The 22,435-nt window shown below is 35.6% G+C and overlaps 3 protein-coding genes across 3 annotated transcripts; 2 read left to right on the top strand and 1 right to left on the bottom strand.

The window, feature by feature from the left end:
• Positions 1-6,815: 6,815 nt before the first annotated feature.
• trim108 (tripartite motif containing 108) lies at positions 6,816-10,565 on the bottom strand. Its single transcript, XM_016260134.1, has 6 exons — positions 10,086-10,565; positions 9,757-9,852; positions 9,094-9,327; positions 8,829-8,902; positions 8,608-8,723; positions 6,816-7,792 (listed from the first exon to the last, which is right to left on the bottom strand). Exons 1-6 carry the CDS (start codon positions 10,530-10,532, stop codon positions 7,272-7,274), a joined length of 1,488 nt encoding a protein of 495 aa, XP_016115620.1. The 5' UTR covers positions 10,533-10,565; the 3' UTR covers positions 6,816-7,271.
• A 797-nt stretch (positions 10,566-11,362) lies between these two features.
• Positions 11,363-16,807, top strand: LOC107573687 (zinc-binding protein A33-like). The gene is made up of 6 exons (XM_016260135.1): positions 11,363-11,823; positions 11,912-12,007; positions 12,128-12,361; positions 12,483-12,565; positions 15,931-16,046; positions 16,228-16,807. Exons 1-6 carry the CDS (start codon positions 11,413-11,415, stop codon positions 16,686-16,688), a joined length of 1,401 nt encoding a protein of 466 aa, XP_016115621.1. The 5' UTR covers positions 11,363-11,412; the 3' UTR covers positions 16,689-16,807.
• A 2,949-nt stretch (positions 16,808-19,756) lies between these two features.
• On the top strand, positions 19,757-22,346 carry LOC107573685 (CD209 antigen-like protein A). The gene is made up of 5 exons (XM_016260132.1): positions 19,757-20,128; positions 20,253-20,354; positions 21,520-21,675; positions 21,819-21,970; positions 22,085-22,346. Exons 1-5 carry the CDS (start codon positions 20,032-20,034, stop codon positions 22,304-22,306), a joined length of 729 nt encoding a protein of 242 aa, XP_016115618.1. The 5' UTR covers positions 19,757-20,031; the 3' UTR covers positions 22,307-22,346.
• The last annotated feature ends 89 nt before the right edge of the window (positions 22,347-22,435 follow it).

Genomic DNA, 22,435 nt, shown 5'->3' with positions numbered 1-22,435 from the left:
CTTTTTTTATACGTCTATCTCAATACCCCGTTTTGCTTTTATATATGTAGTTCTGATAATGAGGATCTATTTTTTTTTTTTTCTTTTTTCATTTTACTCATGGTTTTGTGATTGTCATTGTAAGAGACTGTGTAAATGTGCTTTTGTTGGTCAACAAGTTTATGAAAACAGACAAAATTGTACTTTTGTCGCAATTTGAATAAAAGTTCTACAAAGACCAAAAATGTAATCCTGTGTTTTGACACTTTTGTTCACATGGCTAAATATAACACTTATTGTGAATTCACAGAAAATTTTGCAAGGCCACTAGCAGAGTGTGATGAGTCACAAACAGATCTTCTAGACACTCCTTTTTAAGTATTTTTTGAGTGACTAGGTAGCTTCAGCACATTGAAAATGTGCATTATTGGAAACTGGCAAGTCATATTTGAAAATGGAAATCTGTTTCTAAGCTCAGTGCCATTAGTCCATCTGAGATCCAACAACACATTACTTTCGCTTGCTCGGTCAAGTGTTCTAAGAAATTTGATGGCCACTCGATCGCTGTTTAGGTTTTTGTAAAAGAATCATGTGTGACTTTTCATTCAGAACCTTTACAGCACTTGGCACAGAAACATTCCAGTAATAATTTAATGATTTTATTACTAGAATCAAATGACATTCAGGAAACTGCTTAAAGAAGTGAAACTAACTGTGGTGCACTTGTACACAAAAGTCTCTACAATGAGGGACGTTTCCCATTCGACAACACCAAGACTCTGTAGAGGAGATGTAAACTACTAGGGTTGTAACAGAAAACTTGGCTGAAACTCCCCGAGCGAGCACAAACCACAAGTTGTTCTGAGTGGCTTCCCACGGAATGTGCACTGTAAGTGACTTCGAAAAAGGAGTGAAAAGACAAGGTAGTAGTGAAATCGATTTGAATTTAAATGAATATTTGTAAGTGAAGCAACACTTGTCAATTATACACTGTCATAGCATCACTGAATAGCATGGTTTAAACATTCAATTGGTCGAATTAGAAAAAAATCCTTGGAGGGGCTGATACTGTTTAAATAAAGAGTTGTGGTCATATAATGAAGATGAACTTACTGAAATGGATGATAAAATGACTGATAAACGTCAAATGCTTCGCCTCGGACTGATAATCCTCTGTTCATTTCTCACAGGTAAAGAATCTGTATTTCTCTACAACACATGCCATTACAAATCCTTGTGTAGTTGAAGTAGTCTGGGAAAGAGTTTGTTTGGATATCAGCTCTGTTTAATCTTGCGGCTTTTCATGTTGAGATTTCTGAGTTGCCTATATTGTTGCTTACTTTATATACTGTATTATTCCTGAATGCACTAATACTGGGTGTCAGGTGCAGAAATATGATTTCCTTACATATTAAGAGAATGTTAGTGATTTGAACAACTCTTTTATCTGATAAGAGACTAGTGTATTCTCGATAGCATGCTCTTTGCCTTAAGCAAGGAAAATTTTGTTTAAAATATTTTGCTTAGTATGCCAGTGTGTTTGTGTTTTCATTCTGTATATTGGTTACTCAACTCTACTTGTGTTTCAGGTACCATTGGAGTGGATGACACTCATGTGTTCACCGGTTCTGGTGAAAATGTCAGTCTGCCCTGTAATAATACTCTTTCTGGCTGCACATCAACTACATGGACCTATAGCAGACGTTCACAGACATTTGAACTGATTGCTGGAGGGGAAAAGAAGATTGATAAAGAGAGACATGAGAGACTGAGTCTGGACTCAGATTGCTCTCTGAAAATCAAGAAAGCCACAAAAGAAGATTATGGATCTTACAGCTGCCGACAATATGTGAATGAACAACAAGAAGGAATTGATGCACCTGTTCATCTGCATTTTCTTCATGGTAATTTTATGTTTATGTGGTCGATTTATAAAAACATATCCTTCTTTTAAACTCAAATGTTTAAAAAGTCTGTTGTGTCATTTGTTTTATTTTCTGTTTCAGTCTCTCCATCATCCACACAGATCAGAAACGGCAGCTCTGTGACTCTCTCCTGTCAGTTGTATACTGATGGAGTCTCTTGTGATACTTTGGTCCGTACTGAGGGAGTTCAGCTGATCTGGGTGAATCAATCAATAGTCAGGGGTAGGGTTAAAATTTACTAGGTAACCCAAAACAGGCAACAAAGGGAAAAAAGCAGATAACCAGGACAAGACAAGATAAAGGAAACACTCATTACAGATGTTTCCTGCACATGACTATGTCTGCCTGTCCTCTCTCCTTTAGTGACCGTGATCGTGATCTCTGCTGTGGCTGCTGCATTAGCTGTTGCCCTTGTTTCTGTTTTCTGGATGATCTGTAAAAAAAGAGATGGTACGTTTTTGTATGTCCTCCTTTGTATAATAATAAAAACCTAATCAGATCTCACTTTATCATTAGCAATAAACCATCATTTTCAGATTGTATAAATCATAGAAACATACAGATTATATGAAAACATGTCGAACTATGAAGTTATGAAACAGAACTTTATTCCTGCCGAGAATATCAGTGAGATAGAGTTATCAAGTAAAAATAAAGAATCTTTTTCATCATTGATTTCAGTGGGGCAACCAAATCCTTTTTATTTGAATGTAATGTAATGTGTTTTGCATGTCTGTTTTATCATTACATGAGCACATTGCATTTTATAGGTGATCAAAGAGGGACTGACAGCTCTGTGGTGAGTTCAGTAATGCCAGTTATTTGGATCTGATTACTGTATTTTAAGTTCAGTAAAGTGTGTAATTCATGCAATTACTAATAACTACTTGTTATCTAAAGGTCAAAGATAGGAATGAACATAAAGGGACCTATGAAACCATCAACATGTCCATTCCTACTATGCCAAACGCCAATGTGAGTTAACAGGATTATGTGTCTATTTGTCTATTCCATAATGCAATTTACTGTACTGTCAGATGTCTTTTACTGTATTCAACTTTATTTGCCATGTTTCTATTGATGTTTAGGAACAGAGAGATGATGTGACCTATTCTGAGGTTACCGCTTCCAGTAAAAAACAAGTACAAATAGACTATGTGAGTAGATAGATACGGCACCACCACATTCACTTGTTCTTCCATCACTGCCCAATAACAGTCATGTTCAGAGAAAATATACCCACCTTCTCTGATCTATATGCTGCTGATATGTAGCTCTGAATTTGCAGATAAATGAAGCTCTAACATCAAGAAGTAATAATAGGTGTAGGTTGAAATGTCCACATGAACTGACAAAATCTGTGATGTTCTACTTTCAGAATGATTCTAATCATACAGTGGTGTACGCTGCCATCAGAGGAACAGAATATGCACCTCAGGATGGACTTTACGCCTCTGTGAACACCACCACCAGCCTTCACAAATAAACAACAATTATGCAAATCATTGCATGACCTCATATTATGAGCAGATAGCAGTTTTTCACATCTGCAGAGATTTATGCATTTATGAGATTCAATGTATGTTAAGGAACAGAACGTTTATATTAAATATTTGGTCAGTTCACAGTAAGGTTGGCTTGAAGGTTTATCAGTAGGATTTCTGTCTTAAACCATTTTTTTCTTCCATGGAGAAGCCCAAAATTTTTTGTATCTTCAATTCCAGTCAAATCAGAAGTAACTGAACTTGCTCTTAATTGATGGAACATTTTAAAAGCAGAATTCACTTTTAAATGAATACTTGTATTAATACAATGTTATTTATTGAGAGAGAATTTAAACAACGCAAATATTTAAAACATTAAGAAAATCTGCAATCATCAGAATTAAACTGATACACATATCATCTCTGAATTTTCAAATGTATCCTGGTATTGTCTTGTGTTCAGTTCCCAAGACTGTGTGAATATTTAACTATCTTCTGTTTAATTTAAGGTATTAATGGTTTGTTTACTTTTTTTTTTAATTACCTTTCATTTCTTGGTTTCTCATACTGAATGGATTTATATTGTACACTTACTGTGCTATGTTAGTAATATAACACAGAAAGCGTAACATGTTGCATAATAAATAATGTTACATGTTTTCCAGAGATATCTCAGAACTGTTTCAAATCATGTGACTGTTCTGTGTGAGAACCAGTGTGAGAATCTGTTAGTTTGCCCACTCTGGTTCAACAGACATATATAGAAGATGATGATCTGTGAACTCAGTTTAGACTGAATCATTCCACCAGCAGTTCCTCTTCTTTCTTTTAGGAAGTTGCTTCATACCATTGAATTCTATATTGATCTCAACATCTCAACTGGTGAGGATCTGGACACTCATGCTAGTCTTTATGAATCTACATGTGAATTGAAGTTATCACTGAATGTTTTTCATTACCTAATTAAAGTGTGCAAGTTCCATAATGAAATACTGTTCACATTCAGGAAGCTGGTGCTGTTCAATATTATTAATTGTAGACAGGGGCATTGGACAGGGGGTAATAGTGGAACTGAGTAACAGGGGCCCTTGGCGAGGGGGGGGGGGCATGATATACTGATTATTATTATTAATATGATTGATGAGGTGTTGTGAGGATCCCACCCCACTACTGTGGTACTGTGAACCAGTGGAGCAGAAGTGACGCATGAAGTGAATGCGGTTCTGGTGTCCGTCTGCCCTGCACATCAATTACATGGAACTGCAATAGACATACATTTAAACTGATTGCTGGAGGTAAAAAGAAGAAAGACATAGAGAGACATGAGAGTCTGGGCTCTGACTGCTCTCTGAACATCATGGATCTTACAGCTGCCAACAATATGTGAATGAACAACAAGGAACTGATGCACGTGTTCATCTGCATTTTCTTCATGGTCAGTGTTTCTGTAAATATTATGATTATATGTTGATTTGGTATAACAGTGGTATTGTTGTCCCTGCAAAGACTGAAATCAGTCATGTAATCTCTGTTTTATTTTCTGTTTCAGTCTCTTCATCATCCTCACAGTCAGAGATCAGAAACGGCAGCTCTGTGACTCTCTCCTGTCAGTTGTATACTGATGGAGTCTCTTGTGATACTTTGGTCCGTACTGAGGGAGTTCAGCTGATCTGGGTGAATTAGACTGGTGTGAATCTGCAGACAGACTCCAGATATCAGATATCATTCTCCTCAGGACACTGTATCAGTACTCTGACTACAACACTCCTGAATGAAGATCACAACAGAGAGTGGAAATGCCAGGTTAAACAGAAATGAACTAAAGACCTCAGTCACATACTGTCAAGTATTCAGGTAAGAAACTAAATTTCTTTAATCAGTATCGGAAGACTCTCTGATACGGAGACATAACATGATTGATTACTAATGTTATTCGTTCAGGACAAAGGTTATGGGCTGCAGCTCACTGTGTTTTACTCTCATATAAATGATCTGAACTAAAATCTGAATCTGAACTCAATTCCTCCAACCTACACTCTAAAAAATGCTGGGTTAAAAAGGGACAACCCCAGCTATTGGGTTGTTTTGATATATATTTAACCCAGCAATTTTTAGAGTGTATATAGATAAATAGATCATTACCTCAAACATTGAGATGACTTCAGCTGCACACACACACACACACCTGCTGTTACTACACAACAATGTATTTATGCATGTCTTATTCATGTCACATTATGTTTGAACTGAACTAATAATCATCATACACAGATCCAGCTGACAGTGCATCAGAGACTGTAGTCTGTATGACTGCTGGATCATTATTCAGAGGTATGAAATGGCTTTGCATGCACTAAAACTAAAATTTGAATTTGAAAACGGCTTGTCAATAATTGTTCATTGGTTCATACCCTGTTAATAAGCAAGTTACAGTTTCACAGATTCATTCTCTGCTTTCTCTCTGTCATCTGTCCACACATCTTTCCTGCATTGATTGTGATTATTGTTGAGATTGCAGTGTTTGCTGCTCCTACTGTGATTCTTCTTCTGATCATCTGTGCAAGAAGAGCTGGTGAGTTTTGAACATCCCAGAATCTGATGATTCGCATTGATCTTTAACAATCTGCAATCATGACAGTGCAAAAAAAACTTATATGAGAGGTCAGGAAATTGTTTTTATTGATTTATTTCATTTATTTAGGAAGGAAGAACTCTCACCACCCAAAGGAAGTAGAGATGCCTACAGTATTACAATATATATAGAGAGAGAGAGAGAGAGATTACAGCACAATTTATTTTAATGTTAATGGATATTGTAGATATTTGCATACAGCTTTCAATGTCATTTTCCAGTGCTCCGTATTGTACAGACTGCTTTAAATATGATATTAAATACAGTAATCAACAAAGCGAGACAGGTTCCTTAATAAATGTATGATTGTTTAATATAAAATATTTTATTTTTATCTTTAAAATAATTTAAACTTTTACAAAAAGATTTTAAAAGTTGTAATAGTCTATAGTTTATTTATCACATGATACTGTGTATTTACAGATGTTTTTTCCACAGATAATTTCAATGCAGAGACAAATCCTGACCTATGTTTCCTCTTAACCCTAAATAAGAAAATACATAAATAATTGTATTCCCCACCCACAACATTCTTCGACATGATTTTATGTTAAGTATCTTGGGTAAATTAGTAATATTTACATAAAATGAAAGAGAGAACATACTGTAGTATTTATTGATTTCATATACCAGACACCACTGGATAAAATGAAAGACAGATAAGGTACACTCTAAAAAATGCTGGGTTGTTTCAACCCAACTTTGGGTCAAATATGGACTAACCCAACTTTTGGGTTAAAAATGTAATTAAAAAATGTAACCCAACAGCTGGGTCAGTCCATCTTTGACCCAAAGTTGGTTTGAAACAACCCAGCATTTTTTAGAGTGTATGCTCATCAAACAACATTTACAAGAAAAGCAGAAAACCACTCATATCTCTTGGCAGGATAACTTAATAGATAACTTAATAGATAAGCTGAAATAAGCCATCTAAAACTGAAAATGAATACAAAGATATACATGTGAAAAGGAAGACAACCTGATTGTTAATTACTCTTTTGTTGGTCAAACTCAGACATCCTGGCCTGCAATTGAGAAATTCATTTGAAGAATGAATTTTTCTCCTTGTCCTTGAAACCAAATTAAATTGTAGTTCATATTATCATGATGTGTCATTTAGCAGACACAGCTGTAAAGCTCAAAACATCTTTATTATAATCTGATCTTTGATGACGTAGATATCCCCTATGTCTCAAATCTGAGACGTTTACAATGTCTCAAAAATGTGCAGCTAGTAACTGTGCTAGCATGTCAGCGTTTGCCTGTGTTAAACTCATATGAGCAGACAGTGAGAGGATCGCTGTTCACCCCATCCAGATAAAGTCCTGGAACCAGAGTAAGACAGCAAGGCTGCTTTGAGCTGTAGTTTATCTGGGCCAAGCGAGACATGCTGTCTGCATTATAGAACGACACCTGCTTTCTCTCACAGTCCAGATACAACCCTATTTTCTGTGGTTTGTCCTGAGTATTCAATGTAGTGTCCTTTCCATCACAGAACAGAACGTATCCTTTACTGTGTTTAAGGTGGAGCAGGATCTCACTCTCAGCTGACTTTGCTGCTCTCATCTTAACTCCCACAGTCCAGTCTGGCTTCTCTCTGACCTCTATTTCCCAGTAGTGCTGGCCAGTTTGGAAGTTTTCCTCTGAAACTGTACCAGGGTTGAAGTCTTTATACAGACCAGTCACTCTGTCAGCTTGTCGGATTCTGGCGCCCCCTGGAGACACTTTTAAGTATGACTGTCCAGGATTTTTCAGGGTCAAACTCTCAGGAACTACAGCACAGACACAGACAGAAACATTATTAAAAGACAAATTATTTGTTGAATGAGAAGTTTTAGCAATTTTTGCAAGACAGCACTGTGCTGAACATTCTGGTTACAGTTTGTTTTAAACCCATAATCATAAAAATGTAACTTAAAATGAATTCCCCAAACCACTAAATGTATAGATTTCCTCCATTCAAACTTGGTTTACATTTTTAAGAAATTAAGGTTAAAGTTTGAAAATCTCCTGTCGATTTACATGAATAGAATTTTTTAATGTTCAATATGTGACTGACCAAATGTCATTGTGATATAATTTGCATATTTTTCACTGATGTCTGATGTGTTTGTATAGTGAATTGTGATGGGTCTTAGCTACCTTTACAAAAGCTGCCAAATGTGTCAACGATAATGATGAGGATGTTGAAAAAGAAAAAGAAAAAGTGGGTCTTTTAAAAATCTAGTTTAAAACCTATGTGCCAAGTTCTTAGAAATGTAATATTTATATTATATATTTTTTATTTATTGATTAATTGATAAATTAATTCTAATAGATTTTATACAGTAGATTTTTTTAAATTATCATTAGTAGTAGTATAATTAGTATTAGTATTTAATGTATTTTTTAATTTTTTAATAGATCTGGCCCCAAAAATAAATAAATAAATAAATAGGCATGTAGTTCTCACACACAGCTGACAGAAAACAAGTCTAAAATTTAAAACCTTAGCACCTTACTTTACAAGTGCTGGCATTTTCCATGAATGCAAATCTTGTTTCATTTTAGCTGAATTTTACAAGGTGTGTTTTGTCATATTCTTCACCTGGTTTGATGGATCCCAGCATCTCCTTCCACACAAAGAACTGCAGGTGAGTTTCATGAGGGCCAAGAAAGAGAGAGTCGGGAAGCACAGTAAGATCTTTCACCCTTGACATGTACCTGAAAGTTATAGAGAAAGTCAGCATAGCGAAGCTTCATTTCTACCCTGCACACACTGATATCATTTAGATCTAAATAACAGTAACACCATTGTGCTTTATTTACTTGATATTTGATGGTGTCATGTCGGCTTTCTGCTTCATGTTCTTTGTCATTGGAAATCCTTTTTCATTCCACCACTGCAGACAAATACACTTTATTTATTATGTACAGTGTAAAACATAACTGTAATTGAAAACTCAAAGGTAATACATTATGATAGATCCTAATAGTTATATAATTATAAATAAATTGTGATTACTGGTTTTTTTTTTTTTTTAAACAAAACAAAACCCTTTAAAAATAAAACCATCATGTAATGTGTTATGACCTGTAGGAAGTAATCAGGTTGCTCAATCTCCAGGGCTGACTGCAGAATAATCTCCTTCTCTTTGTTCTCCATGAACCGTCTGTTTATCACAGATTGATTATTCTGCATGAATTCTATAACTTTCTTCTCCTCCTTCTCCAACCGTTTCTTCACCTCATCCTCTTTTTGTCTTAAGAACTGGTGCATTTCTTCAAACTGAGCAGAGATCCGGGCTGATAAAGTTTTGGATTTATCCTAAATAGAGAGGAAAAAACATGCATAGATTGTGGCTATAAATTAGTGATATTTAGTGTTTTCATTCTTACCTTGAGGAGATATCTCTACCTTATACACCCCCTTTTTTGTGTGTGTGTAACCTAATATATTTGTTTGTTTTTTTAATTAAAAAAGCAAAAAAGTATTTTATTAACAAATGTCATGATTTATTAATTGATAAATAGCAGTTTTTTGGGGGAAGGGGGTAAAATTGTTGGGGGAAAAACAATATAATATAAAATTCAAGCCATTTTATGTATGAATTGTGTTTTTTATGTATTTCTGAATTAATAGATAGCCCAAAATATGAGTCCAGACATTTAGAATTTATGGAAGTAAATTAAATGTCAAACCCCTGGTCTCAGTGCAAATAATTCATTATATATACACATACACACACTTTGATACCTCAGTTTTGGTGATCTCAGTCGTCTGTTGTTGGATCATGTAATCCAGCTGTCCATTTTCTTTGGCAAGAAACCCCAGCGCAGTCTTCAGCTCCCCCTAGAGAACAAGATTTTCAGATTTAAAAAAACACTTACAGAGAACAATGAAGCTTCTGGTTATCTGAAATGAAATAAGCCTTGGATTCAAATTTAGAAACCTAATTATGCCATTAATAACATTGCACAAATAGCATAGGTTGAAAGACACTTGAAAGCAAGAAAGGAGCTTTTAAGCTGCAGTGCTTTCATCAGGAAGTCAGAATTGACTCATATGTAAATGGCCGCGTTTACCTTGTTGATCTGTGCAGCTTCTTTCACTGGTTTAAAGACGTGCCCTTTATGCTTGTCTCCATCCCTGCAGATGACACACACCAGCTTCTGATCTGTCTCACAGAACAGTTTAAATTTCTCATCGTGTTCCGAACACATCAACATCCCTTCCATTTCTGAGAGCTTTAAGGTTGCTTTTCCTTCTTTAGGTGTAGATTCATCCAATTTAAGTTCGGCAAGGTGCTCTCTCACAGTGGAGGTCATGTTTCTCAATAAACGGCTGGATTTCAGGTCTTCTTCGTCATAGGGACTTTGGCATTCTGGGCAGGCTCTTGGTCCCAGACTGGCCTGCATGTGGCCCGTGATACACTTCCTGCAGAACGAGTGTTCACAAGAAAGTGTAACTGGGTCGGTAAAATCGCTCAAGCACACTGAGCACTTTATCTGTAAAGACAAAGCTGAATGCATGTTTGCTTCCTTCCTCAACTGCCAACTCTTGTTTCTTAAGCGAAAACTTTCAGTTTCATATTTGGTTTGCATAACTAGGCAAGGTTCCTCCCACAGATTATATAACTCGGAAAGAAACCAAACCGGAATATCACACCTTATACCTTACTGTATATACCTATCTTTCAAAATATAGAATACAGACTCAGATTGTATTTTATTATAACAAATACTTTTCAGTCAATGCTTCTACTAAGCAAAGACAGTTCCATTGTTAATTTCTATCCACAACCTTTTCCATGTCATTTTTATAATAACAGCTGACCAAATATTTTGAACTTTTTTGCACCCCACAAAAATCACCAAATGTATTTAGGGAGAAATTACGGTGAAAATCCATAAACCATTTTCAACATTTGTAACACAAAGTTATCAGCTAAGCTGCTTTTTTCTATAAGAAAAGTCCATAAAATGTCATAAAATTACAGTTTTTCACTGAGTAACAAAAAACTACATCAATACTGTGATAACACTTTACAATACATTGTTATTCATTGGTACGTCATATTGGCTATGATATAATATATTATTAAAAAATATAAATATACAGTGATATACCAGTGACATAAAAGCTGTAAAACTGTTGTACCTTTTTAGTTCATAACATCTAATGCATTAACTAATACTAATTAATTGAACCTTGTTTTAAATGGTTGCCAAGTGTTTTTTATAAGGTTTTTTTAAGCGTTCTTGAATTCAATGCAGAAGTATGTACAACATTCTGTTCTCTGATGTGAGAGGGTGTGTTTTTACTCAATAAAGGACTGGACAAACATTACAGCTTCAAGACTGAACATACTGGTCTGATTACAACAGGTGAAGCTTTCTGTTTTTGTTGAACATGGCTTCAACCCTTTCTTTCTGCCTCATGTGTCCAGTGTGTTTGAGTGACTTCAACGATCCAGTAAGTTTACCTTGTGAGCACGTTTTCTGCCGACAGTGTATTACAAGTTATTTGGAATCACATGAAGGTGCTCACAAATGCCCAGAATGCAGACAAAACTTCACCAGACAGGATCTTAAAGGTAACCGAGTGCTGAGAAATGTTGTTGACGTCTTACAACAACAAAAACTCAAGACAAGACAACAGACTCCAAAGAATACTCAAGAAATGCTATGCTCTGAGCATATGGAACCACTTAAACTTTTCTGTGAGAATGACCGGAAATTGGTTTGCCTCATCTGCAAGGAGGGAGAGAAACACTGTGGACACAGTTTCAAGCCTGTAAAGGAAGCTATGGAGATCAGTGAGGTTGTTAATTATTTATTGATTAAACAAATAAGATGCATCAGGATGAAACTGAGATGAAAATATTGTGTTGTTGCCATTGTTCATATAGAAGGTGGTGAGGGAAGCACTAAGATTTATTTTACATGACAACAAACAAATGGGTGACATGATCTTGAGTCAGATGCTTGAAATCACAACGTCTAAGGTAAGGTTATGAAAATACATTACTATGTTGTTGTTTCCTCAGGTTTTTGGTCTGCCACTCTCAACTTTTTTTGTCTGTCTGTCACATTTCTTCTACTATTCATATAATGTGAATCCACAGGAAAGGGCCAAACGACTTGAGGAAAAGATGCATGTTCAGTTTAACAAAATGCATGACTTTTTGAGGAAAAAGGAGGAAGAAATGGTAAGGCAACTCCACAGACAAGCAAGCAGTGCCGAAGTATCAATGAGGCAAAATGCATCATTTTTATCAAAGCTGCAAATAAATGGAAACAACCAGGAGTCCATATTGGAGTCAGGACTACAGATGAGCCAACCGGAGAGGTTTTTAGAGGTAATTTCATTATATTCTCTTAAACACAAATACAAATACCAGTACCATGTTTGAACTATAATTTATCAGCAATTGCATGGTAGATTTCATTAAGCTTCAAAACCGTTTCCAATATTTTCAGTGGTGGAGTGAAAAGGGTTTCCCTTTGGTTGATGCAATCACACTCGGTGAGAACAAAGACATCAAGTCTGCTCTGCCAACCAAGTAAGCTGTAAAATGCATTTTCACAAACATTTTTTGCCTGCTTTGCCTGTTGTCCTCCACAATTTTTTTAACGTGTTTGCATTTAAGACGCTGACTGCAACCACAGTGGCTGCACACAACTGTTACAATTTGTCGTAATGAACTTCTAATTTGTGTGTGAAGCCTTTTACTTTGTGCTTTCTGTAATATAACACGACTGCAAGATCATGTTTCACTTATTGACCATGTATGAATGGATGGGTGAATGAATAGCTACACGTATAATATGCTCAACATTACTTTTGGAGGAAACACATTATGGGCTACAGTAAACAATTATATTTCAGCTTTTTATTCTTAACCAGCTGTTATGCAGAAGTAGAAGTAGCATGTATTAAATATGATAGTTTGATCTTTTTCACGGCAATAGTTTTGACTGATTGTGATATTTTCAATGCATCCAAAGCTTACATCGCATCCAAAAGTCCCACATCCCACAGTGTGGTTCTTGGACCCAATATCTCTCCTAGAAAGAGTCACAGGTGTCACAGGTCCAGGGGTCAATATAACACCCCTGCTTCAAAATGTGGAAACTGTGGGTTTGGCCCACTCCTAAATTCTGATCTTTCAACTAAGCTTGATGTGACCTAGGAAGCTGTCTCCTCATGGAAAGTGTACGCTTTGAAGTGGCGACTCTTTGTGTGAACAGCGCCTTTTAGACCCAGACAAGGAATGAAGAATGAGGAAGCTTTCAGAGGAGCTAGGAGTGACGATATAGGCATAGGTGTTTTCTGTGCTTTAAGTGTTTATATTTTACCTTTGCAGTTTAAATAAACCATATATTTCACATATTTAAACAGGGCATCTTGCTGTATTAATATTTATTATGAATTTCTTAACCCTTGTGCAGAAGTGTCTTCGGTCACTTCTGACTGGAGAATTTTATATTTAGAATGTTTAAAAATCGTAGCTTCACCAGAATGGTACGAAACTTGATGACTTTTATGGCACCTGGTATGTGAACAAATTGAGGTCATGATTCGAAAAAGCTAAGTGGTCGTAAAAAAAAATAGTCACACTCATGGTCTTCGGTCAAAAATGGCCGACCAGAAGAAATCAAAAATACAGACAATTTTTGTGTGTACAATCTACAACTCCCCCACAATGCAGAATAAAATTGCACAGCAATGAAGGGGTGAATCTCTAAAACATCTAGAGGGCAAAATCAACACACCAACTCACACACGCGCGGACACACACTTGTACACACACACACACACACACACACACACACCAATGAACTGGTGTGACTCTAACACTGCAACTATGTAAAATAAAATCAATAATTCAAATACACTGCAGTAAAAAGGTGGACAGCAAGGAAGGGGTTACACTCTAAAACAAAATGCTTTCTGTGTTCAGGTTTAAATGTAGTAATAATAATGCAAAAACCTACACTTCAAATCAACATTTAAAACAACAAAAAATATAAACATTGACAAAAAGTAGTCTTTGAGAATGCCTTAATTTACATTTAAATCCACAACCTAATAAAAGTAAACAATTATGTATAAAAACAACTAGGGAATTCACAAGCCTCTTCATAGAGTCATACTGTATACAGGAATCTAGTGGTTACACCATGAAATGACAGGTTTTTCTCTTCTTTTTTCTTTGCTCTCACCAGGAGGTGCTATTCTGCCTTCAAAAATTTGATTTTAAAGGCCTAGTCTTTATTTTAACCTGAAATACTGCATTAATTGGAATTTTTTTTTTTTTAATTAGAAAAAAAAGTGTACTATTTTTAGTGGGAAAATGTATCATAATTATTGCATAAATATTAATTAGTACCATAACATTCTCTCAAAATACAAAAGAAAAAATATTATTGATCAAAAATATATTAGATTACATTTCAGGTGTCCGGTCACTTTTTACCACGAAGACCATGAGTGAGACTCCCAAATGAGGAGCGCACATAACCAACTTCTATCGCAGCTGATGAAACTTTGAAGTGACGCTTAATTGATGAAGAATATTCGGTTTTATATATAATATTCCTCCATCCTCATTTTCTTTCCTTGCGTCCTTTTCTAACATCCTGAGGTGGAGCTAAGACACAATGAAAGGAAGCAAGGAAAGGAAACAATGATGCACAAATAAAACCCTTTCAGACAGAGGATGAAAACAGGTGCTGCAACACTGTAAATTATGTAAAGAATAATTGATGTCAATCCATTGAATTCTAGAAAATAATGCTTAAGTCTGAATGCTATAAGTCTTAGCTCCACCCCCTGGATGTGAAAGAAAATCATTAGCTGCAGCTGGCTATTTAATAAATTCATAATAAACATTAATACAGCAAGATGCTCACTGTGGGCAGGAAATTAAGCCCTGCACAGGCAGCCTACCATGGGCACCAATGCCAGTAAGAAATGTGGGGCACGTGTGGGCCCCACACAATAGGGTTGTCCACACTAAGCAGAGTGAACAAACAATGGGGTCAATTGTGTGCCAACAACATGCCCATTGTATTTCCACACTGTGGACTTGGTGTGGGCACTATGGGGAAAATATGGGCATACTGGTCAAATTTCTTATGCATCTCATCCCATGCTTCTGTTGCTAATTCCAAAATGTAATTTTACAGCTAGTAACGAAGGCTTGAGCCATTAATAGCAGACCAATGCAGTTATTAATGCAGTAATTAGAGAATGAGAATGAGATCTTATTCAAGAGCAGTACTGTTATTACCTCATGTCATGTAGTTGCTAGAAACTATTTTATTGATATAATCATCACAGCAGTGCTGACAACACATTTCTGTGCGGCTGTATGTGTGTGCGTTTGTAAAGGAGAGAGAGCGGGAGAAAGAGAGTGCTTTCCATACATAATAAAACAATTTTGTGGCAATAGATGGAAATAATTTGTCTTTTTTATCTTATTGTGTATTGGTTCTTTTTCTGGCTGTAAGGACCTTTGAAATAACTTAAATCATTTGGCAAAGTGATATGAAGATGTAATGGCAGTCAAAGCACATCTTAGAACGTTTGTCAACCAATCAGATTCAAGGATTCAACAGCCCCAAATATGAATTAAAAATAATGTGGGTTTTTTTAGCATTACATTTTGCAAACCTATTCTAGTAGACCACCACAAAATAATTAATCTGTAAATAAATTGCCAAAATTAAAAGCTAGGCTATAAATGAACTACACCACATTCGCATTGTGTGTCTTCGAATACAACATGACAATATCTTGAGCTTGTGTTAACCACAGACCTTTTTTCAGGCATTTAATCAAAAATAAAAAAAAAATATGTCATTAGCTTAGAGCTTACATTCAGTGTGGCTTAAATACATTTGAAATAATTCATTTCCACAGATTTAAGTCAAGACTTGATGGTACTCGAGTGATTTCTGACCACTTCACCCTTGGCCCTTATGAAACTGACCTGCCACTAATTGTTTGGAGAGACATGCTAGGCTCTGTTAAACAAGGCGAGTTGAGCCTAAAGCAACATTTCACATAGTAATGTTTTAAACATTCTTTGTTTCTTGCTGAGTTTCTGTTGTTACACTTCATAGGTCATCGGATTTATGTAAACATGAGTTTTTTATTATTTATTACATTTCATTAATTTGGAGAATGTTTGTTTCCTGCAATCTTTTTTTTCTTTAGACCTATCAGATACATCTACAATAGACAAAGACCTGAAACTGACTATCAAAAAAGAGAGCCATCTGCAGTCTCAAGGGGAAGATTACTTTGCCAAATTCCAGAAGTTTCACAATGGTTATAAGGACAATTATGTGGAGAACATACATCCTGGTCAGGTGTACTGGGAGGTTGATGTAGGAGCTGAAGCAGGATGGGAACATGGACTTACAGTTAGATATTACCCAAAGGAGAAAAACGTTTCTGTCTGGCAGACACTGTTTTCTAAATGTTTTGAGCACATATCTCTTTCTGTAAAGAATGACAGACTGCAAGCTGTAAGGGGAGGTGAAGAAACCCCAATCGTCACCCAGATTATACCCAGCAGAGTCGGGGTTTATGTAGACAGTGAGAAACGTCAGGTTGTATTTTGCAATGCAGACAATATGTCTCTCCTTCACACAGTGTGGTGTGGAGATAAATAGATTTATATAGACATCAAAAATTCCATTTACTAAGCCTGCTTTGAATTTTAAGTGACATTTATAAACCATTTAGTCTGAGAAACGGTCTGGTCATCCTATTAATTTTGATATAAATTATAATTATTGTATAAATTGTGATTATTGTTATAAATCAATTTTGTTATTGTTATAAATCTTCCTCAGTCTGCCTAGGCTGGTAGAAGAATATTACAGTAATACAGTTTTGGATTCTAGACTATAACTCTGATTCTGGGTACCAGACAAAACTTTGTTAACAGGTTTTGAGTAACATCAGACAAAATATATATTTGCTGACAGGATGTTGGCACAATCTAACAAAATAAATAATTTATCCAACATAATGTCATGTGATGTGGTTTGTCATGTTTAAACTGGATGTTGGTGTGTATATTTCCTACTTTTTTTTAAATAAATGTTTGTACAGGGATTTTGGTTCATATACTGTGATAGAGTCCTTGCTCCTACAAAGGCTCATGTATTAACTGGCATATTCAAAAATGATGAAGACATTTGTAATATTTAAGAGAAAGAATAAAAGTTAATCCTGTGAAGGCCCAGAATACTACATCTGACCACATTTTAAGTGCATAGTAATTGTTGTATAAATTGTTATTATTGTTATAAATCAATTTTGTTATTGGGCTGAAGATAATGCTTTGGGTACTAGACAAAAACTCTGATTCTGGGTACCAGACAAAACTTTGTTAACAGGTTTTGGGTACCAGATAAAATGTATATTTGCTGACAGGATGTACATAATTGTATTTTGCCCCGACGTGGATTACTTTTTGGATTCTTTAATAAAAGCTGCAATTGGATCTTGTTTGAGAGCACTTCGTGACAGTATACTATGATTCTGACAACATCTAAAGTGCATAGTAAACCTCTAGGACAGGGGTGCCCGACCCTGTTCCTGGAGATCTACCTTCCTGCAGAGTTCAGTTCCAGCCCTGATCAAACACACCTGTCTGTAATTATCAAGTGCTCCTTCAGATCCTAATTAGTTGGTTCAGTTGTGTTTGATCAGGGTTGGAGCTGAACTCTGCAGGAAGGTAGATCTCCAGGAACAGGGTCGGGCACCCCTGCTCTAGGACATGGATTTTGAAGTCCAGGGACCACAAAGTGGTGCTGGGGGTACAGAGAAATGTTGATTGAAAATAGAAAGAACGAAAACACAGCATACTATTTTCTCACACAGTCTCGTATGTGAAATCATTTGAGAACAATCTATATAGTAATAACTGTACTAACAGTTTGGGTATTTTAGGATTTTTAGGGTTAGGTAGATGGAGGAAAACTTTAACACATTTTTAAAACTGATAAGGAGGAATAAAATCAAATGTTTTCACCTCACTGCTTTTCAAAATGTTTCAAAGCTTGTAGAACTGAAATCATTCAACTTAAGAGCATTTAATGGCTTTTTACAGATGTCTGCTGGAGTTTTTTTTATCTTAAAGGACGTGCTGGAGAATGGACTTTTTTGCCAAAGACAACAAAGAACTGAATTATATGGCACAAACCACTGAAATCATCTTGTATAGATTAAGGTAAAACTATTTTTTATTAGTAGTAGTAGTAGTGGAGTAGAAGTAGTATTGCTCTCAGAACAGAATTTGGAGGAGATGCAGCTGTTTTTGAGAAAGAAGGAAGAGGAAGCGAAGAAATAGCTGGAGACACAGCAAAGGAATCCAGAGGCCATGCAGACTAACCTTTTTATGATAAGCGAACAGCTGTAAGAGACAGAGACTAGTCTGCAGCCTGCATTGAGAATGACTCCAGCTGAGCACTTTCTACAGGTCATATAAAAATAACATGACTTCATTTGTCCTGTTGGCATATCTGCACATGACACAGTACATACTTTATAAATATGGAGGAAGCTCCATATAAACTACTGCAATTAAAGTCTTACATTCACATTTACACTTACTCAGTTAGCAGAGACTTTTCTGACAAGCAACAAATGAGAAAAATACAAATAGTTTTGTCTCATAAAATTTATTCAGTTTTTCTTTTCTTGATTCATTGAATGTCCTTTTTTTGCACTCCTATCTCAAAGTGATAAGAAAGTGACTCCTATCAGGGGAATGGCTCAGTCACAAGCGGGAAGTGGATGTGTGGGAAAATTTTAACTGGAAGTAAAAGTAAAACTGGAATTTTGGAAGATGGAGACAGAAAATAAATTCACTTTCACAGTACAGATCTCTGGAAGTCTTTAATGAAAAACAGCAGTGTCATATGAAACCAGGCCAGATGAATTAACATAAATTCTGAGTCATGGATTGATCAATAGCCTGAGTCATCATTTTGTGACAGTGCTGCATCATGCTTTTGGCTCGTTTTTTCTACACAGTTTGATGTCACATCAGTCTCTGAGAGTTGCACAAGAGAATCTGTTCAATCTTTCAGTGATACAAGCAGTGTTCAGCCCTTACCAAGGATTTTTTCTTTTCTTTTTTTGTTGTTGTTGTGCTTTTCCACCAAAACTCTGACTAATGGAATGACAACAAAAGATATGAAAAGCGCCTTTCCCCCACTCTTTTAAAAGTGTTGCTTTTTTCCTATCTTAACTAGGATAGATTTATATGATTTGTTGCATTTTATTATTTATATTTAGCATAATGGCTGTAATTACTTCAATAATTAGATGTCAGATTTCCCAGAAAAAGAAATTAAAAGTGTTTCACTTCTTATTAATTAGGTTGCTGTTAATGTGGACTCCATGTAAATTACGTAAATCTTTAACCTTAAGTTAAACACAAAACATGTTTTGATGTTTTGTGAACAGATGGATTTCCCAACATGTTCGGTATGAAATATTTTACAGGAATACATGTGGTGGGGGACTAAATAATTTTACTATCATGAACAAACTGTTCTTTTTATTGGCTGGAATGATCTACTGATTCATTGAAAAAATGTTCTGTGTTCTGCTCTGTGTATGGTAAAAAGTTCAGTATTGCATAACCAGCTCTCCTCTAATTCATCCTGTTGGTGTTTACCCAGCAGCCCTGAAATGTGTACATGATCACAGACACAGGGGGAGGGAGACAACGGGGGATAAAAGTTAGAGCCCAGTGAGCTGTGAAAAGGAGCAGTTCATACAAGTCTGAGCAGAAACACTCAGTTCGAACTTTCTCTTCTTAATTTCTTCCAGGGAAGCTCTCTTTTGATTGCTCTCTTCCTCGTGGACTGTAATTTCTTTATTGGCGATCTGGAGGACAGGACTAGAAGATAAAGACATTACTCTTGTCAGACAGAAGCTCTGTTGTTAAATAAAGAAGACGGTGTTTGACAAATTTCCTGAACTTTTTGTTTAAAGATGGAAGATATTGAAAATTACACCAGTTTACAAGAGTTCACAGAGGATATCTCTCATAGTGGAAACAGACCTATACTCACATCGCAAGGCAAACAAGGTAATGTATGTGTGTATATGTGAGTGTGTGAACTTGAGGGGGGAGTGGAAGATAAATGTAGAGAAATGTGGGATAAGTCAGAGTAATAATCAATTAATCTGACGATGATTTTGTGTTTCATCAGGTGTTCACAAAGGGGTGAAGTGTTTGAGGGGGCAGGCTTCTCTTGTACTGCTCATTGCTCTATTGACCTCAGTTTGTGCAAACATAGTACTTGGCGTTTTCTGTAAGTAAACAGACATTATGCACGTAAGCACGCCTCTGAAACTCTGGTGCAGAGGGTTTCATAATGAATAGAAGAGACTAGGCTAGAGATGCACCAATAGCAAAATGCTGGACAATACTGATAAGCAAATATTAAAATTTGAGCTTCTCTAAATAAATGAAAAAATAAAGCACCAAAAACTAAAATCACATTTTAAGTTTGGACATCACAACATTATATAATGAAAAAAAATTATATTCAATTTGAGAACTGCTATTTAAATGTAATTATGTATATGAATTATGATTATGAATAATGTGTTATTCAATTCATATTTAAATTATTTTGAAGTTTGCTAAAGAACATTTAAAAGTTTTATTAAATTTGTGAAAAAGTGTTATTAAATTAAGGTAACACTTAGGTAATGTAAATGTATAATATGGGAAATGAGCATACACGGCCAATATAAAATATGGTACTGATATTTTGTAGAATAGAATAGAATAGAATAATTAAATCAGGGATGAATGGATATTAAACTTTTGCGAGATACTAATATGCCGATATTAAAATTCTGTAATATTTTGTCTAAATATTTAAATTAAGTACAAATATAAATAATTAATATTAAAACATTAAAATAATTAAATCACTTGTTATAAGCACAGTGAAAATCAATTTAGGCATCAGAAAAGTATAATGTACAAGAAAAATTAGTGTTCATTTTGAGAATCGCTGAAGATTACATTTAACAGTGTTATTAAATTAATAGTGTTTTTAATAGTGTAAATTTAGGTGAGCATTGGATGATGGCAAAGGTAATCTACATGTAACAAAAAAAAGAAAGAAAATAAGTATAAACATTATTGACAAATACCGATAAATAAAATTGTATAATATAGCCAAATAAGTGATATTGTACAATATATTGCATGTCCCTACATAATAACAGAATAGAATAGAATAGCCTTTTTTGCTATTGACTGGTTAAATGTTTTGTATACAGCATCAGGAGGATATACATGCAGACATAATTCCAAATATAAATTCTAAATATCCCTGATAGGCAATAATAATAAATAGCTGATTTGCTGGTAGCTAGCTGGTAACTTATCAATTTATTTAAGACCAGTCTTTGCACGGCTGCTGGGTTAATATATTGATATAAAACTCTGTCTCTTTGCAGTGGTAAACAGTCGCAGATCATCTGTCGCTGTAAAGCCAGTCGAGAATGATGAGTCTGAGGCTGCGTCTCTAACTCTCAAACTCACAGCCATGCAGGAGCGTTTCTCCCGCCTTTGCTCTGAATACACAACCCTTGGACAGACTTGTTCAAAATCAGGTAAGGAAACAAAAATATTTGTGTATGTACAGCCTATCTTTGAATTATATTTGATGCCCAAGGGTCAAACTTATTTTTGTTATTTTTTTCTTTCTTTCACCCTTCCTTTCACCCATTCATGCATTAACATTTATCTTCTGCAGTGATCAAATGTAGGCCATGCCCAGAAGACTGGCTGCATTTAGAAGGGAGGTGTTATTTCTTTAGTGAGGATAAACTTGACTGGCAGCACAGCAAAGAGAGCTGCGCGTCTATGGGCAGCCATCTGACTATACTGCACAGCCACCAACAACATGTAAGTGTGAGGCAGTGTACGTGAATGGACTTCTTACGTATACAAGATGAAAAATTTCAAATTATGTTCATTCAGTGTGGCTGATATATTGATATATTTTTGTTTTTATTACAGCACACACTTGAGAGTGTCGCACGCAATCGTGGTGGATTTGACTATCATTTCTGGATTGGTTTATCAGACATTGAGACTGAGGGAGTGTGGAAATGGGTGGACAATACGGTGGTTAATACAACGTACGCACACACGTTACCTGAGCTATCTAAATGGGGAAATTCCATGGGTTTAATGTTTTTTATACTGTACGAACTGTATACTCTATTGCCCCACACCTAAACCTTCCCCTTATAGCAACATTTCTGCATTTTTACAATTTGAAAAAACTTTTGTTTACTTTATTTTTATACCAGTTTTACAAATGAGCACATCCCCAAATGGAGGTTTTTGGAGATTTTGTCAGGTTTA

Source organism: Sinocyclocheilus grahami, unplaced genomic scaffold, assembly GCF_001515645.1.
Source record: "Sinocyclocheilus grahami isolate Dianchi unplaced genomic scaffold, SAMN03320097.WGS_v1.1 scaffold2006.1, whole genome shotgun sequence".
NCBI classification, from domain to species: domain Eukaryota; kingdom Metazoa; phylum Chordata; class Actinopteri; order Cypriniformes; family Cyprinidae; genus Sinocyclocheilus; species Sinocyclocheilus grahami.
Note: the sequence above shows the minus strand (reverse complement) of the source record. Positions and strands in the feature narration are given on the sequence as shown.

What these genes read in the sequence shown, in the direction of transcription:
- trim108 (XM_016260134.1), bottom strand. Translation starts at nt 10,532, where the DNA reads ATGCATTCAGCTTTGTCTTTACAGATAAAGTGCTCAGTGTGCTTGAGC. An exon ending in AAGCTGCACAGATCAACAAG is followed by an intron (nt 9,853 to 10,085) that starts GTAAACGCGGCC and finishes CTTGTTCTCTAG; the next exon opens with GGGGAGCTGAAGACTGCGCT. An exon ending in GCTGGGATCCATCAAACCAG is followed by an intron (nt 7,793 to 8,607) that starts GTGAAGAATATG and finishes TCTGTGCTGTAG; the next exon opens with TTCCTGAGAGTTTGACCCTG.
- LOC107573687 (XM_016260135.1), top strand. Translation starts at nt 11,413, where the DNA reads ATGGCTTCAACCCTTTCTTTCTGCCTCATGTGTCCAGTGTGTTTGAGT. An exon ending in AAGTCTGCTCTGCCAACCAA is followed by an intron (nt 12,566 to 15,930) that starts GTAAGCTGTAAA and finishes TCATTTCCACAG; the next exon opens with ATTTAAGTCAAGACTTGATG. An exon ending in GCTAGGCTCTGTTAAACAAG is followed by an intron (nt 16,047 to 16,227) that starts GCGAGTTGAGCC and finishes TTTTTTCTTTAG; the next exon opens with ACCTATCAGATACATCTACA.
- LOC107573685 (XM_016260132.1), top strand. Translation starts at nt 20,032, where the DNA reads ATGGAAGATATTGAAAATTACACCAGTTTACAAGAGTTCACAGAGGAT. An exon ending in CACATCGCAAGGCAAACAAG is followed by an intron (nt 20,129 to 20,252) that starts GTAATGTATGTG and finishes GTGTTTCATCAG; the next exon opens with GTGTTCACAAAGGGGTGAAG. An exon ending in TGCACAGCCACCAACAACAT is followed by an intron (nt 21,971 to 22,084) that starts GTAAGTGTGAGG and finishes TTTTTATTACAG; the next exon opens with CACACACTTGAGAGTGTCGC.